This window comes from Mus musculus, chromosome 11, assembly GCF_000001635.26.
Source record: "Mus musculus strain C57BL/6J chromosome 11, GRCm38.p6 C57BL/6J".
NCBI classification, from domain to species: Eukaryota; Metazoa; Chordata; class Mammalia; order Rodentia; family Muridae; genus Mus; species Mus musculus.
Window position 1 is genome coordinate 65170509 of NC_000077.6, and position 13152 is coordinate 65183660.

A 13152-nucleotide genomic window follows, 5' to 3' on the forward strand; every position below is an offset into this window, starting at 1 on the left:
GAGGCACAGACCCAGCAGTAGTTTCTCACCTTTTTGTCCAGCACGGGCACCCATAAAGCCAGCCTGATACAGATCACAGGAGAAATTAGAGCGTTAATTATTAACCTGATTTCAGGGACCACTACTTTTCTATAGAGGAAAGAATGTGAATACATCTTTGAGAGAGACAGAGAGAGTCAAAGAGAGAGGAAAGTTGAGGCAGTTTTAGAGAGGAGAAAAGGGATTTAATCACAGATACAAAATGATTTGAAAATTACAAGAGTGCATTGTCATAGCTCATGGTTTTAAAAATAAGCTTGCTATTCACTAGGAATATGGCTTGTTCCAGGTGTTTTAACAATAGGAAGCGTGAAGAGAGCAAGAAAGCTGACAAAATGGGCAGACTGTCACAGAACAACGCTCCGTGAAGCGGGTGGACTCAAGACGGTTTCTAGGGAACGCTGATCTAGAGAGGCTTCCGATTCCTTCCATCCGGTCCTCTCAAAGTTTTAAGGAGCAGAAGATCCCACTGCCATTCAAAGAGTTTCCAGATACTGAAAGAAAATGAAAACCACCCTGATGTTAGCAGTGCACAGCATCCCTGCAGACAGCATCCCTGCTGCTAACCTTCACCCCACTCTGTTCCAATGTTTGGGGGAAACCCAGAACCCCCAAATCATGAACCATTACCACTCACAAAGAAACAGAATAATAACTATTAATAAAATGTTAGTAAATGAGATTAACAGTTTATACATATAAATGTGCATACACGTTAGTGATAATCAACTTTCCTCCCCCTCCCTCTCCCCCCTCTCTCATACACACATACACACATACCTACACACATACACACACACACACACACACACACACACACACACACACACCCTTGGTATTAAAATATTAATTGAAGTTAGTCATTTTGACAATCTTCTCTAGTAGGAACTCGACATAAGTTTCTAAGTATAGTAGGGCAATTTTGTGTCGCTCCTGGAAATTCGAGAATGGTCCCTCTGATTGACTTGCCCAATCATGGTGCAGGTTGCTTCTAAAAGGCAGGATGTCTTGCAAGACTGGCAATAGTGCCTTGTATTGTTTTATTTGGAGTAAATTAAACTGAGATTCACAATTCTCTGACAAAGGACCTCAGTACACCTCAGTACAGAAAAATACTTAGTTCAGTATAGGAGTGTTGAGGATTGATGATGGATCCAATGGCCATAAGAAGCTACACACCATAGAACAAGGGTCTTAATCCTCAGAGGAACTCCTGTCTAAATCCTTAAAGGAATCGTTAAAGAATGGGGGGCTGTGCCATATCTGTCGCATAACCCAGCATGCAGAGAGGGTTGGTGTATAGCCATTTGTATCATAGATTGGATACAAAGCTTGTCTTCTCTGTCCCAAATGCATACATGCATATATGAATGCCTATGCTTTTCTTATAGACTCTTTACTTCATCAAATAGAAACAGTGAGATCTAGGGGGAGATAGTCTCCTTGAAAGCTGTGTGGGAAATGAGGGAAGTACGTCTTTTTATCCTCATGTATACTCTTGATAGGGACAGAGAGAACAGTGGTTTAACATAACGGGAGTGGGTTGCTGTGAAAAAGAGCTACATTGAGCAGGACCGGAATCTTGGATACACAACACATGGCTTTTGAACTAAAGAACCCCCAAAGAGTTGGAAATTGTGGATTTGACGCTGTGCATACAATGCATTAGAAGACAAGCTGGCCCTGGTGATGTGGGCACAGGAGAGCTGATGGGCTAAACAAGTCAGCTACCACCCAGGCCCAGATCCAGGGCTTTGAGTTGGCCCACCCCAACATCTACCCGATCTGTGAACTGCTGGAGCACATGAAGGGGCTGGACCTGCAGAACCCCAGCTTCAGTATCTCCATGACACAGGGCAACAACAGGGTATCTAAGAGGATATCCCAGTGAGGATTAAGTATTGATTGTGTAGCAGAAGCCAGAGGCCTTGAACCAGACCAACGACTCATTGCAATGAATATTTGTGAGTAAAGATGTTTAGTCAATAGACTCTGTTGTATGACACACTGCAACTTCCAGTGAGATGGGTTTTTTGTTTGTTTGTTTGTTTGTTTGTTTTGTTTGGGGGAGGGGAGCTGCAGGGGCAGGGTGGATACAGAGGGTCAGGGAGATGAGTGACACTGAGGGGCATGAATGGGAAATTCACAAAGAGTCAATACAAAGTCTGTAAGGATTCCACCCTCCTCTCTTAATCCATGAGGTTCAAATGACCCTACTTTTTAGCTTGGGGGATCTAAGACTTGAGACTGAACCTATGCACGCTTCTCCAGACCTCTGAGAAGCTCAGTCACTGACAGCCAACAGTGAGATTTCTGCTGAGACCCTTAGGAGTGAATTCACTTGTGTCGGAATTGTTACATTTTACTGATGTTAACCATGACCTTGTAATTATGCATGAGTTGTACAACAGCCCCCAATGTACGCGAAGAACAATGTGAGAGAAGGCAGAGCCACCCCACAGAGAAAAAGCAGTTCTCATCTAAACCAGGTTTGGGGACCTCTGTCTGGTTCAAAGGTCATCCATTAGCCCCACAGCTCCTCCGTGGGATCACACATTCTCCAATGGGGGTGGCGGGGGGACAGATGGAAATATCCTTGAGTGTGAGAAGCAGACATAAAAATCTATACCTTAGGGATGCTGTGTACGTCTAACAGGCCACCTTGATCCCCAGTTTACTCCGTGCATTCTTCAGTTGGAACTGTTGCCAGACTGATGGATACAGAAGCTGGAAAAGGAAGCACACCTGTATGTGCTTGTGTGTATTTCAATAGGGATGTCAGTGCAGTTTGTGTGTCTGTATCACAAAGTGCTCATTGTGTGCACAGGCAGCGGCTTTGGAGGTGGGTAAGTCAAAGTCTGACACTGGGCTCTGCTAGTTTATAAGTTATGTCACCCTTGACAATTTACTCAGCCTCTCTCAGCCTCAGTTTCTTCATCTGCAAGATGGGGATCACAGCGGTAACCCCTTCTCCAGCTGCCGAAAGGAGAACAGGAAGTGACATGTATAAAGAACATCACACCCAGGCATATTATCTGGTTAAGGAGAAAACTGTTTACATCTCGTTAAAATAAACATTTTATTTAAAAATATATGCATTTTTTTAAAAAAAGACACATGCCAACTTTGGTATTTTAGCCATTGCTCCTTTGCTCTCCCAGTGAGCCACATTTCTCTCAGACTATACTGAGCAAAGGAGACCAATATGAAAACACCACCACGCAGAGGCTGAGAGAACCATGCTTGTTTCCCTGTTCTTCCCAGAACACTGCTTCGTGTTCCAGTGAGAGTTGCTCTCTCAGAAGCCCTTTGCCCTTGGACCTTTTGACAAGGTCATTGGAACAGAGCCCTTGGAGCAGTGTGGGGTTTGCTCCTTTGGAAAACATTTAAAAGAGTGTTTCTGGGTCCCCTTGCTGTGCACCTTTGCACGTGAGGCCATCTAAACCATCCAGGGGAAGTGTGGCCTCCTGATGCCCATCATGGGACCCAGAGCCCTGCAGGGGGTTACTTGTGGGGGGACCATTGATTCCTTATGATCAGAAGGGAGCTCGTTCGTGCTCATCGAATCCAGTGAATCCTAGAACAATATCCCTGCCAGGCAGCAACAAAGGTCTTCTCAAATTCCTTCCTGTCTTGAACCCATTTCCTGACAGAGTCTCCTCTCCTAGCGAGGGCCTCTGGACCCACATGACCGTGTTCTCAGCACAATGGGACTGTCTCTTCCATGTCTGTTGACGTCTCTGTCTAGGGAAGTCTCAGAAGCATCTGCCTCTGAACCTACACTACTGTCCTGTGACCCTGGAAGAAGAGACAAGCTTGTGTGCTAGTAGCTTTTCATGAAAAGAAAAAAAAAAAAAAAAGCAAAACCAAAAACTCCAGTTTCTGGAAAAATCAAGAGCCCTTTATCACTGCTAAGACAATTTGAGTGCAAAGAGCTGAGAGAGTCTCAGAGGGTCTCAGCATTCTTGCTTAGAGGAGCTGCAATCCCTCAGATGTTCAACACCCATGCTGAATCAACCCCTGAAGGTTTTGTGTGCTCTGTGGCGCTCACCAAATGGCCACGCCCTGGGTAGTACGGGTCACGAGGGAGTTTTCGGCCTTATTAGCTCTAGGAAAGCTGATTGAACATAAAATAGATAGCTTTGGAGAAGAATTGTTTTAAAAGCTTGGGGTAGATTTTAATTGTTCTTGTCCCCAGCTAATGTTTGTGAAAGGCACAGGCTGCAGGTCTATAGGACTCTTCCACTAGAAGATGTGTTGAGGCTCCTGATTGCAGAGGGAATCACTCCATTGCTCAGAATGGGTGCTGTCTTCCACTCTTGTCTTTTACTTTTTGTACTATGGCGTCATAGCTGAACCAAGAGTTTCATGGGTCAAGAAGTTGGGTCATGATTTTCTTTTCTCCTTCCTTTGCTTCCCTGCCTCCTTCCTTTCTCCTTCTCTCTCTCCTTCATTCCCTCTCTCTTCCTTCCTTGCTTCTTTCCTTCCTCTGTCCCCTCCTTCTCCTCCTCTCCCATCTGCTTACTCCCTCCTCTTCCCTCCCTCCTCTTCCTCTGTCTCCTTTCTTCTTCACTTTTCCCCCTCAACCCCATTGTCTTGATAACATTTAGGACACAGGCATAATTACTGAACCCTAGTTTACTGGAAGAACTTGCATGGGGAGAATCTGAGCTCCTTTAGATCTAGAAGGACCTGTTGTCCTGTAGCTACAGTAGGAATGGCTGCCAAAACTGAGCTTACCATGGGGATATTACAGACCTCCTAACTATGTGGTCACTTGAGGCTCTAGAAACATTGCTAAACCCAAGGGTGACCATCTCTGCACACCTCTTAGCTTGTCACATTGCCACCACAAGAGGACTTGACTGATTAATAAAAGGAACTTAAAAGCCACAATAGGAGACAGCTGAAGGCACGTATTTGATCGGTCTTCATCAATCTTCTCACAGCTACTCCAATCTGCTACCTGTGCTGTGAAGACAGGGTATATGCACATGGCCTGGGGAGATTGCAGGAGCAAGCTGAGGCCAAGTATCCAGGGGCCCATTCTAGCTGTACTGGCTTGCACTAGCAAACCAGAGCCATCTTCCCTTTCGTCTAGTGTGAAGTGTGTGTGTCAGTTTGGATACTATTTTAAAAAGTTCCCCACAGTCTAACTAAAAAACAGAGCTGTCTAACCAATCTCTCAGACAGGGATACCCAAAGGGAAAATTATCAGCACTCAGAGAAGGTCTCAGAGGCAAGACACTGTGTGGATTTGTTTTCCAAAGAAGCAAGAAGGGGATAACATACATGGTTCAGCCAAAGCCTAAAGAAAAATGTACAGAGCAGGAAGCTTCATCCAGACTCAAATGCAACATCAGCGTCGGAGGTCAAACCAGTGTTTGGAATGTGGCAATAAGGTTCCTCCCCCAGCTTCATCTTCATGCTAAGCTTTATCTCTGGATCTGTGGTTCTGATTGCATACAAACACGAGGGAAAGTGTATCACGCAGAGCCTTTCAAGCACAACGCAGATCAAGGAATGTCAGAACAAAGTTCATACTCCCTTTAGACTCTTCTGTAAGAGAAGGCCCTAGCCTTGGCAGCCACAGGATGGTGAAGCCACTCTATCCCATCACATCCAAACTCACTGCCGGGCTTTGTCCTCTCAAATCCATACTCATTGTCAGGAGGAGCTTGTTCCCCTGCAGCACGTGGCTGTGAGCATTGAGTTGGCGTCCTAAGTCATATACAGAGAGGCAACATGGAGTCTGGTTGATCAATCAGCAACTCGTAGTGACAAAAGGCTCCGCATCATTCACAGCGGACTGAGGGTCGGAGGCCCTCTGAATGCCACCTTTCAGATATGTGCACACACACATAGTTGCATACATATGTGTATGTGTGTATAGACATACTCCATAGGCACATGTATAGAACTACATGTGTGTACACATCTGTGTTTCCTTCCCTACCAGAAGATCTGGTGGCTTCCAGAGTAGCAGTCACCAAAAACACTCAGTGTTCAAACATTTTTTTTTTTTTACAAGTTGACAATGGAATGATTTCTAAATCTTTGGTTTATCAAAAAAAAAAAAAAAGTCTTCTCAAAAATTCACAACATTGTTGATTATTTTCTCTATAAGTGCACAGTGAACTTTTTTTTTTTTTTACAAAAGAATAAAACAGTGCCTTGGTGACTTAAATTAAAACAAAACAAAACAACAGCAACAGCTACTTTCTACAGCATGCAACATTGTAATACTTGAATTGGCGCCACAGCAAGCCTCTGAGAGCCTTGGCCAAACTGTATGTTGTCTTCCTCGGTCCCCAACGCCTTCACCAAACGCAGGGCAACAAGAACTCCTCAAGACTGTGGTCCTTCACACTCCTGTTGTTTACAGTGTGCAATTGTGTTCTCGTTTGGAAAACTACTGAAATATTCTCTACTATACATGGTGCCCTGATTTATCTTCACTCTGCAATGATTTCCAATTTCTCCAGAGCAATACAAACCAAAGATTGTCCATAAATCAAACAAGAATTGAAACAAAAACAAAAACAAACAAAAAAACTTTGTGACCAATGGGCCACATCCCCAGTTTCTTCCTAAAGAAATTCTTGTAAATTCTGTTTTCAGCCAATGCGCATGTGAAGAAAGAGTTTGGCAAGAGAGTTTGGACTTTTAATATTCTAAAAAAAAAAATGGCTTTAATAGGAGTATGGTAGCTTGTTAGAACTGAAACCTCTCCTTTGAGAGAAAGAGAGAGAGAGAGAGAGAGAGAGAGAATTAAAAGCAAAAGAGTCATAAAGGATTGATATCTTGAAAGAAAAGTACTGAGAGAAAGATGAACTGAGGTGAATTCCCTCTGCTCACAATAAGAAAAGAAAAATAAAAAAGAAGAAAAAGAAGCTGGCCCTGTGTGTTACTCCTGTAATAGCAATTCATGGTTATTTCTTTCTCGGAATGTTAAATGACATCGTTCTCTAATTCTAACTTGTCCCAGTACGGCTCCCTGGGCCTCCAGTTGCCTTTCTGATCATCTAGCTCTAGTCTTTGGAACTAGAGGTAGTAGTATTTGAGCGCCTCAGGAGTCTCCATCCATGGCATGAAGTTTCTGTGATTCAAGTTCTCACCTGCTATGCATTGCTGATGCACATAGAGGTGGACTACTGGCTAAAAAGCACCGTGTTCTGGGTGGATTCTCTGGACAAAGCTAGTTAGTTGTCACCAGTGATCACCAGTCCAGTGGGACCATTTGGGAGTCAAGGGACATTGAGTCACTTTTGCTTTCCTGGGAATTGATTGGTCTGTCCCTCTGACCATTCTGATTATTCTGTCTTAAGGACTCGATTGGGTGAGACAGGCCCTGCTCTTCTGACTGATGATGATGGACACACGTGTGCTGCCTCAAGCACAGGATGGCTTCCCCACACCCGCGGCAGAGGCTCTGTTCTCCTTCCACAGAAAGTTTAGTAAATTCATAACAAAAGCTAATGGGGTCAGTCTATGTCCCAGTATTGCCTGAGACAAACTGTGGGCAAAAAGAAAACCAAATAACAACACAAAAAAAAAAAAAACCAAAAAACAAACAAACAAAAAAAACCCCAAAAAAACTGGTATGAGATAAGGCAGCGAAAAAACATTTTTGGCATTCTTATTCTGACAAAGCACATTTTTGAATGCATCACTGAAGTTATTAACAGTTACTGAATGCTGGTAGATATTACATTTAGACATATTTTAATAGCTGACTTCTGTTTGTTCTGGTTAGTTGTCACAAAAACCTCCGTTGCTGTTTTTTTTTTTCCCTCCCCATTTTCCCCACTTCATCTTTTGGAACACACATTTCCGGTATCGTGCTTTCCTCCATTGAATTCCCACTGAGCTCTCGTAGCTCTTGTACCTCGGGTGTTTACCACTGCTGTAAGTGGAGATCCATAGGGGAATTCAGATTAAGATCTGTAACATCCAGAAAATCGATGTTGAAAATGCTGGGCCCACTGGAGGTAAGGTTGCTGAAGCCTGGCGTGGAACTAGGTGGAGTGAGGTCCAGCCATTCCATTGTTTCCCAAGGAGATTCCGTGAAGCTCAGCTGCAGACCACTGCTGTCCACAGAAGGAGGTGACAACTGTGCATGCATCGGGGAGAGGGGCCCAGGCAAGAGCTCGTGAGCACTGAAGAGATCTTCCGCAGCCTTCCCTGGGAAGCCATCCATGATGCTGTCAAAAGGAGGCTCCTCGCTTCCGATTTTGAGGAGGGTAACATCGCTCACCTTTCCGATGGGGCTGTGAGAATTCAATAAGACTTCCAGGTGTTCGTCACTGTCGTTGGCGTAGTGATCGAAGGCCATCTGGCCTCCCGAAGATGCCTGCTCAAAGGAAGCCGAGGGCTTCGGGGGGATGGCAGTTGGGCTGCAGGAGGACCCAGGGATCTTTGGAATTTTCTGAAGACATGAATGATCTTCCCTGGCATCGGCTGGCATTTCTGTTGGCAAAGCACAGCATGAATTGTGAAGTCACCTGAAACTGACCCTACATGATGGGTCTTTGGAATAAATGAGTTGCTCGAAGGAAAGCAGAGAAGATGACCATATGTCCCTGCTCAGCACTTAGCCCTGGGCTTGCCCCTACTTGCTCTTTCTCTCCATTTCCTTTCCTAAGGTTTCCCAAAATACCCCATGCCTTGGGACCTCTACTTTGTTATTTTCAAACTCTTCTCAGCTGGCTTCTTGGCTCCATTCCCTTCCACTAGCTGTCATTGGAGGACCTTGTATCTCTGGTATACTCTCTGTTGGGCAGTAAATGAAGGATGAGTGTCATCTCACAACTATTTTACTATTGATACACCCTTCTCATCACTCCTTGGTGTTTTTTTAGGACAGCCTGTCCCCCTACTTTAGGCCTGCTGATCACACTTCCGCTGCTTCTGGAAACAGTCCCCCAGCTCACAGCCACTCTGCCAGGCCACTGTTTCTTACTTCTTTAAGACCATAGCATCCTTAAAAATCACACATTACTCATGCTGGCTTCTCAGTTCCTTGTCCTTCCCATCTCCTCCAGTGATGCCAGCATCCCTGCTCTGTGGTATACTGTGAGCCTTGTCTTTGCATAGCACATCCTTTTAAGAGCTCTGTCATAAGCAGAATGCCCCATTCTCTGTCCTTCCCCTTTCCCCTCTCTAGCTCATGTATGGAGTATTTCCAGGGCAATTATTTCTAATGTATTCTTAGACATCTCACCCACTGGATGTTGATTGATCATTGCATCTCAGTATCTCCCGAATCACTTCTTTCTTGCTCTGGATCATATTCTCTGATCTGCTGTTGAAGTTATTTCTACCGTTTGCCCTTTCCTTCTAGATTAACAACACTCTCCACCCTGATAAGCTCCCATCTACTTTATCTTAGCCTGCCCCAATTGCATTTAATTGGTCTAATTGCATTTAATTCTACCTTACAAACTTGCATTTCTCTAGAAAACTCAACTCATTCATGACTAACTCATGGCTCTTCTTTCCTAAACTCCCCCACAGTCCCTTCTGTGTCCTCACTATTCGGCATCCTTGCCACATTCTCAGCAGAAAAGGGGGAGGAGCATCAGGTATGAACAGTCATCTTCCATGACAAAATTTAAATACACACCTGCACCTGAACCCCTCCCTTTTACCCTCTTTTATGTTAAGGTAAGAAACTCCCGTTCTCTCGGTCACTGTCTGTCTTGATGAACACACTACACTCCAGAGAAATGAGGAGTTATCCGGTGGAGAACTGAGCTCCACATGATGCCTGGCATTCCATCTATGTTAAACTTCAAATGCTGTTGATTAAGGGTTCAGCCCCGGGTTCCCATTTGACCTTCACACATGCTCCCTCGGATTCACATACGAGGCACACATTCCGTAATGTTTCTTAAATGAATAAATGACTGGGTTTAAGAACACACTGGTCGCTTTTATTTCTAAGTTGAGGAACATTTAAGCGTGAATGGAGTACCCAGCGGGAGAGATGGCTGATTGAGTTTGAGTAACGGGCAAAATCCTTTCACTATCTTCTTGTTTCCTTTTCTTTTTGTGGAATTAGAACAGCAGAAAAATGATGTAGCAACAGAGCACACTTTCGGGGAGGCAGGAATGGGTTGAAAGGAAACATGCAGAGCATCCTCAGGATAAAGGTGGCAAGGAAGCATCCACTGTGTTTCTCTCCTCTGCTAACAAAGCACACCTGAAGCCCAGAGGACCTGGTGCTACTAGCAGACCACCTGGTGTACCTGACTCAGTGTGCTCCTGACCTAGGTCATAGAGGCCATGTTCTAGAGCATGCATGGGTGTGGACAATAGGCAAGGCAATCGCTCACCTCCACTTTCAATGAGGACATCCAGGAGTTCGTCCATCTGCTGACTCCGAGTCATTTGCTATTGCAAATTAGCCAAAAAGAGAGCAGAGAGGTTAGAAGGCAATGCTTACTTCTGGGTGGAGACACTAGAAACAGCACTGCTTGCTTAAAGATTCAAAACACTTGCTTAAGGCCCTAGAAACAGAATTATGCTTGCCTAAGGATTCAACACAGCAGAGTAAAATTGAGCATAACATAAAACCCTGTAAACTTACTCTTTTAAAGTATATGTTCACCTGTTAACACAATCGTCAACACTATGTATCCACAGAGCTCTTTTAATATGAGAAACTAAAACTCTACACCCATTAAACAGTACCCTTCAACACCCTTCTGCCAACACCAGCGGTCACTATTCTCGTTCATGCCTCTATGAATTTGACTCTTCTTGGTCTTGGAGCAAATGGTATTCAAGTGTGTGAATCTACCACATTTGGATTTTCATTTACCTGTTGGACACTTGGGATGTTTCTACTTCTGGCTGAAGTGGATAATATTGCTATGAGATTAGTTAGACTGGCTAAAGGACTTTGTCTGTGTTGACTCAATCTGTGTTTGATTAAATTGCACACAGTCAATCCACTAAGCTAGATAACCCAACCCATCAAATGAGAGTGAGAAGAACAAAACAGTGATTCTCGGCTCATGATTCAGGTCAGGTGTCTGGAAGTCTCCATCCCAGGACCAGGCATCTTGATACACACCATAGAACCCTTTCTCACTTTGGAAGCAACCCGTGTCTACCTCTGTTTGGCTGCTATGGATGTGGCCCAGGAAGTGGGCTTCAATATTCTTGGTTCCTCTTGCAAAATCTGTGAGTCTGCCCTCACCTCTACTCATCTGAACTGTCAAGCATAGTCAACATCTCCTGAGCTTTTCAGAAGTGAGAAAGCCTACATGGAATGGCATCTTTTTATACCAAAGGAGACCTTATTGCCTTGGTTTTGATTTCAGGAGACCAGATATGAGGCAGCACCTGACACAGATGCTCTTTTCTGAGTTGGGTACATAGCTAAGGTTGTTTGATATCATATGTAAGCTCAAACTGCTTGAACTACTCATCTTTCAATATCTTTAGGGGCTTATGTCCAAGAGCCCTCACCCTTGAGTTCCAAAATCTTCAGGTGCTTGTCTACTCTCTAAAATGATTTAGTAATCACCTAAAACCTACATATGTCTCCGTGCCTTGCACATTGCCTCTGGAGCTTGCTACCTAGTACAATGTAAATACTATGGAAGTAGCTACTGTCCTGTGTGGCTTGGGGCTCAGGGACAAGGAGAAGGGGGGTGTGCTCAATACAGATGGAACAGTCACATGCTAACATAGCATGTGAGACTTGACTCCTGCTGCTCTAATACACATACTGGAGAGACAGAAGATCTGTGACATGATCAGAGGTAGATTCAAGACAAGACAGACGGTCCTTTCATCTAGATGGGTTCCACACCACTTTGGGCATGCAGCAAGTTCAAGGCTTGCTTGTGGGAACTCTCAGGACGTATTTCTCTAATATGTGCAAGCCATAGCTGATGGGATGCAGATGCAAAGGGCTGGCTATATAAAAACACTCATGTTTTTCTGTCTCTTACATTTTTAAATTCTAATGTTTTTTTTTAAAGCACAAATATAAGTGTTGAAGTCAGTGAACCTCCTTGAATCAACTACTCAGACTCAACAGCCATCAACGTCGTGCCAAGGTCATTGAGTTTTAAAGCTAAGGAGATGAGAACACAGAATATTGAGAACTGCTCTCATAGTTGAGCACCTGTCGTGACCAAACATTGAGGTAAATACTAGATTATCCATAATCCTTACAGAGTAAATACCTTTATTTTCTTGAAGAGAAGTTCAGTGTATATGCAACCTTAGGGACAGTGGCAGGTGACAAAGTTGGCACTAAGGCCGGGCCTTGTCAATGTCTGCTTTGCCTATTTTCCCTATATTACTCAGCTGTTCCAAGAGTCCCTCAGCTTACCCTGTAGTTTCGGCCAGATAAAGACACCCTAAACTAATACACACATAGCCCACTGCCCATCCTAGTTCAGCAACACAGCATGCTGCAGAGCATCTGCTTCTCTTGTGATTGGTCCCTCAATTAGGAACTGTGGCACACTGTTCCTGGCCAACACACACAACACTCTCCCATGCACTATGAGCTCACAATAAAGCCCAAGTTCAAAATACATTTGGACTGAATGTACCCTCATTTTATAATAAATATCATGAAGTAGAAAAGTCATTATGAGAGCCATCCTCACTTGGAATTATTTGCACATGCATACAATACTCATATGGACCCACTTAGCTAACTCTATTTGGGAGGCACCCAGCTCACTCGATATCAGAATCCACAAAACATTACAAATGCTCAGTACTATGGAGTTCTTTCCACTGCGTCCATTTATTGAACCAGATAGAACGAATCACGTGGTTACCTGCTTCACTGCATCTTCATAGGATGGGGGCTGGGTGATATCTGAAACTGCTGAACTTGACTTAGAAAAAGTTGGGGATGGAATTGAAAACGTTGGCCCCACCTTGTCAGAAGATTGTAAACCAGTCATCTGCAAGTGGATACAATTCAAAGGACAACATTCAATCCATAGGCCCTAAGGGACAATGCTTGTGTTATAGAGACCGCACGCTACACTAAGACAAATGCCAAGGACTAATAATGTAAGCCTGAGATGAGAAAATAACAAGCAACACTAATAGGTCAACACCAGTTCATGCCAC

At 44.1% G+C, this 13152-nt stretch overlaps 1 protein-coding gene across 5 annotated transcripts in view; it reads right to left on the reverse strand.

Annotated features, from left to right (window-relative positions):
- Positions 1–3099: 3099 nt before the first annotated feature.
- Positions 3100–13152, reverse strand: part of Myocd (myocardin) — a 96382-nt gene continuing 86329 nt past the window's right edge. For 3 of the 5 annotated variants that reach the window (XM_006532816.4, XM_011248893.3, XM_011248895.1), the window contains 3 exons: positions 12852–12980; positions 10377–10434; positions 3100–8508 (listed from right to left, as the gene is read on the reverse strand). In XM_006532816.4, coding sequence (XP_006532879.1) covers positions 7937–8508; positions 10377–10434; positions 12852–12980 — 759 coding nt within the window. In that variant the 3' untranslated portion in view covers positions 3100–7936. The remainder of the gene's footprint in view (positions 8509–10376; positions 10435–12851; positions 12981–13152) is intronic. The other 2 variants (NM_146386.3, NM_145136.4) reach the window with 1 other exon arrangement.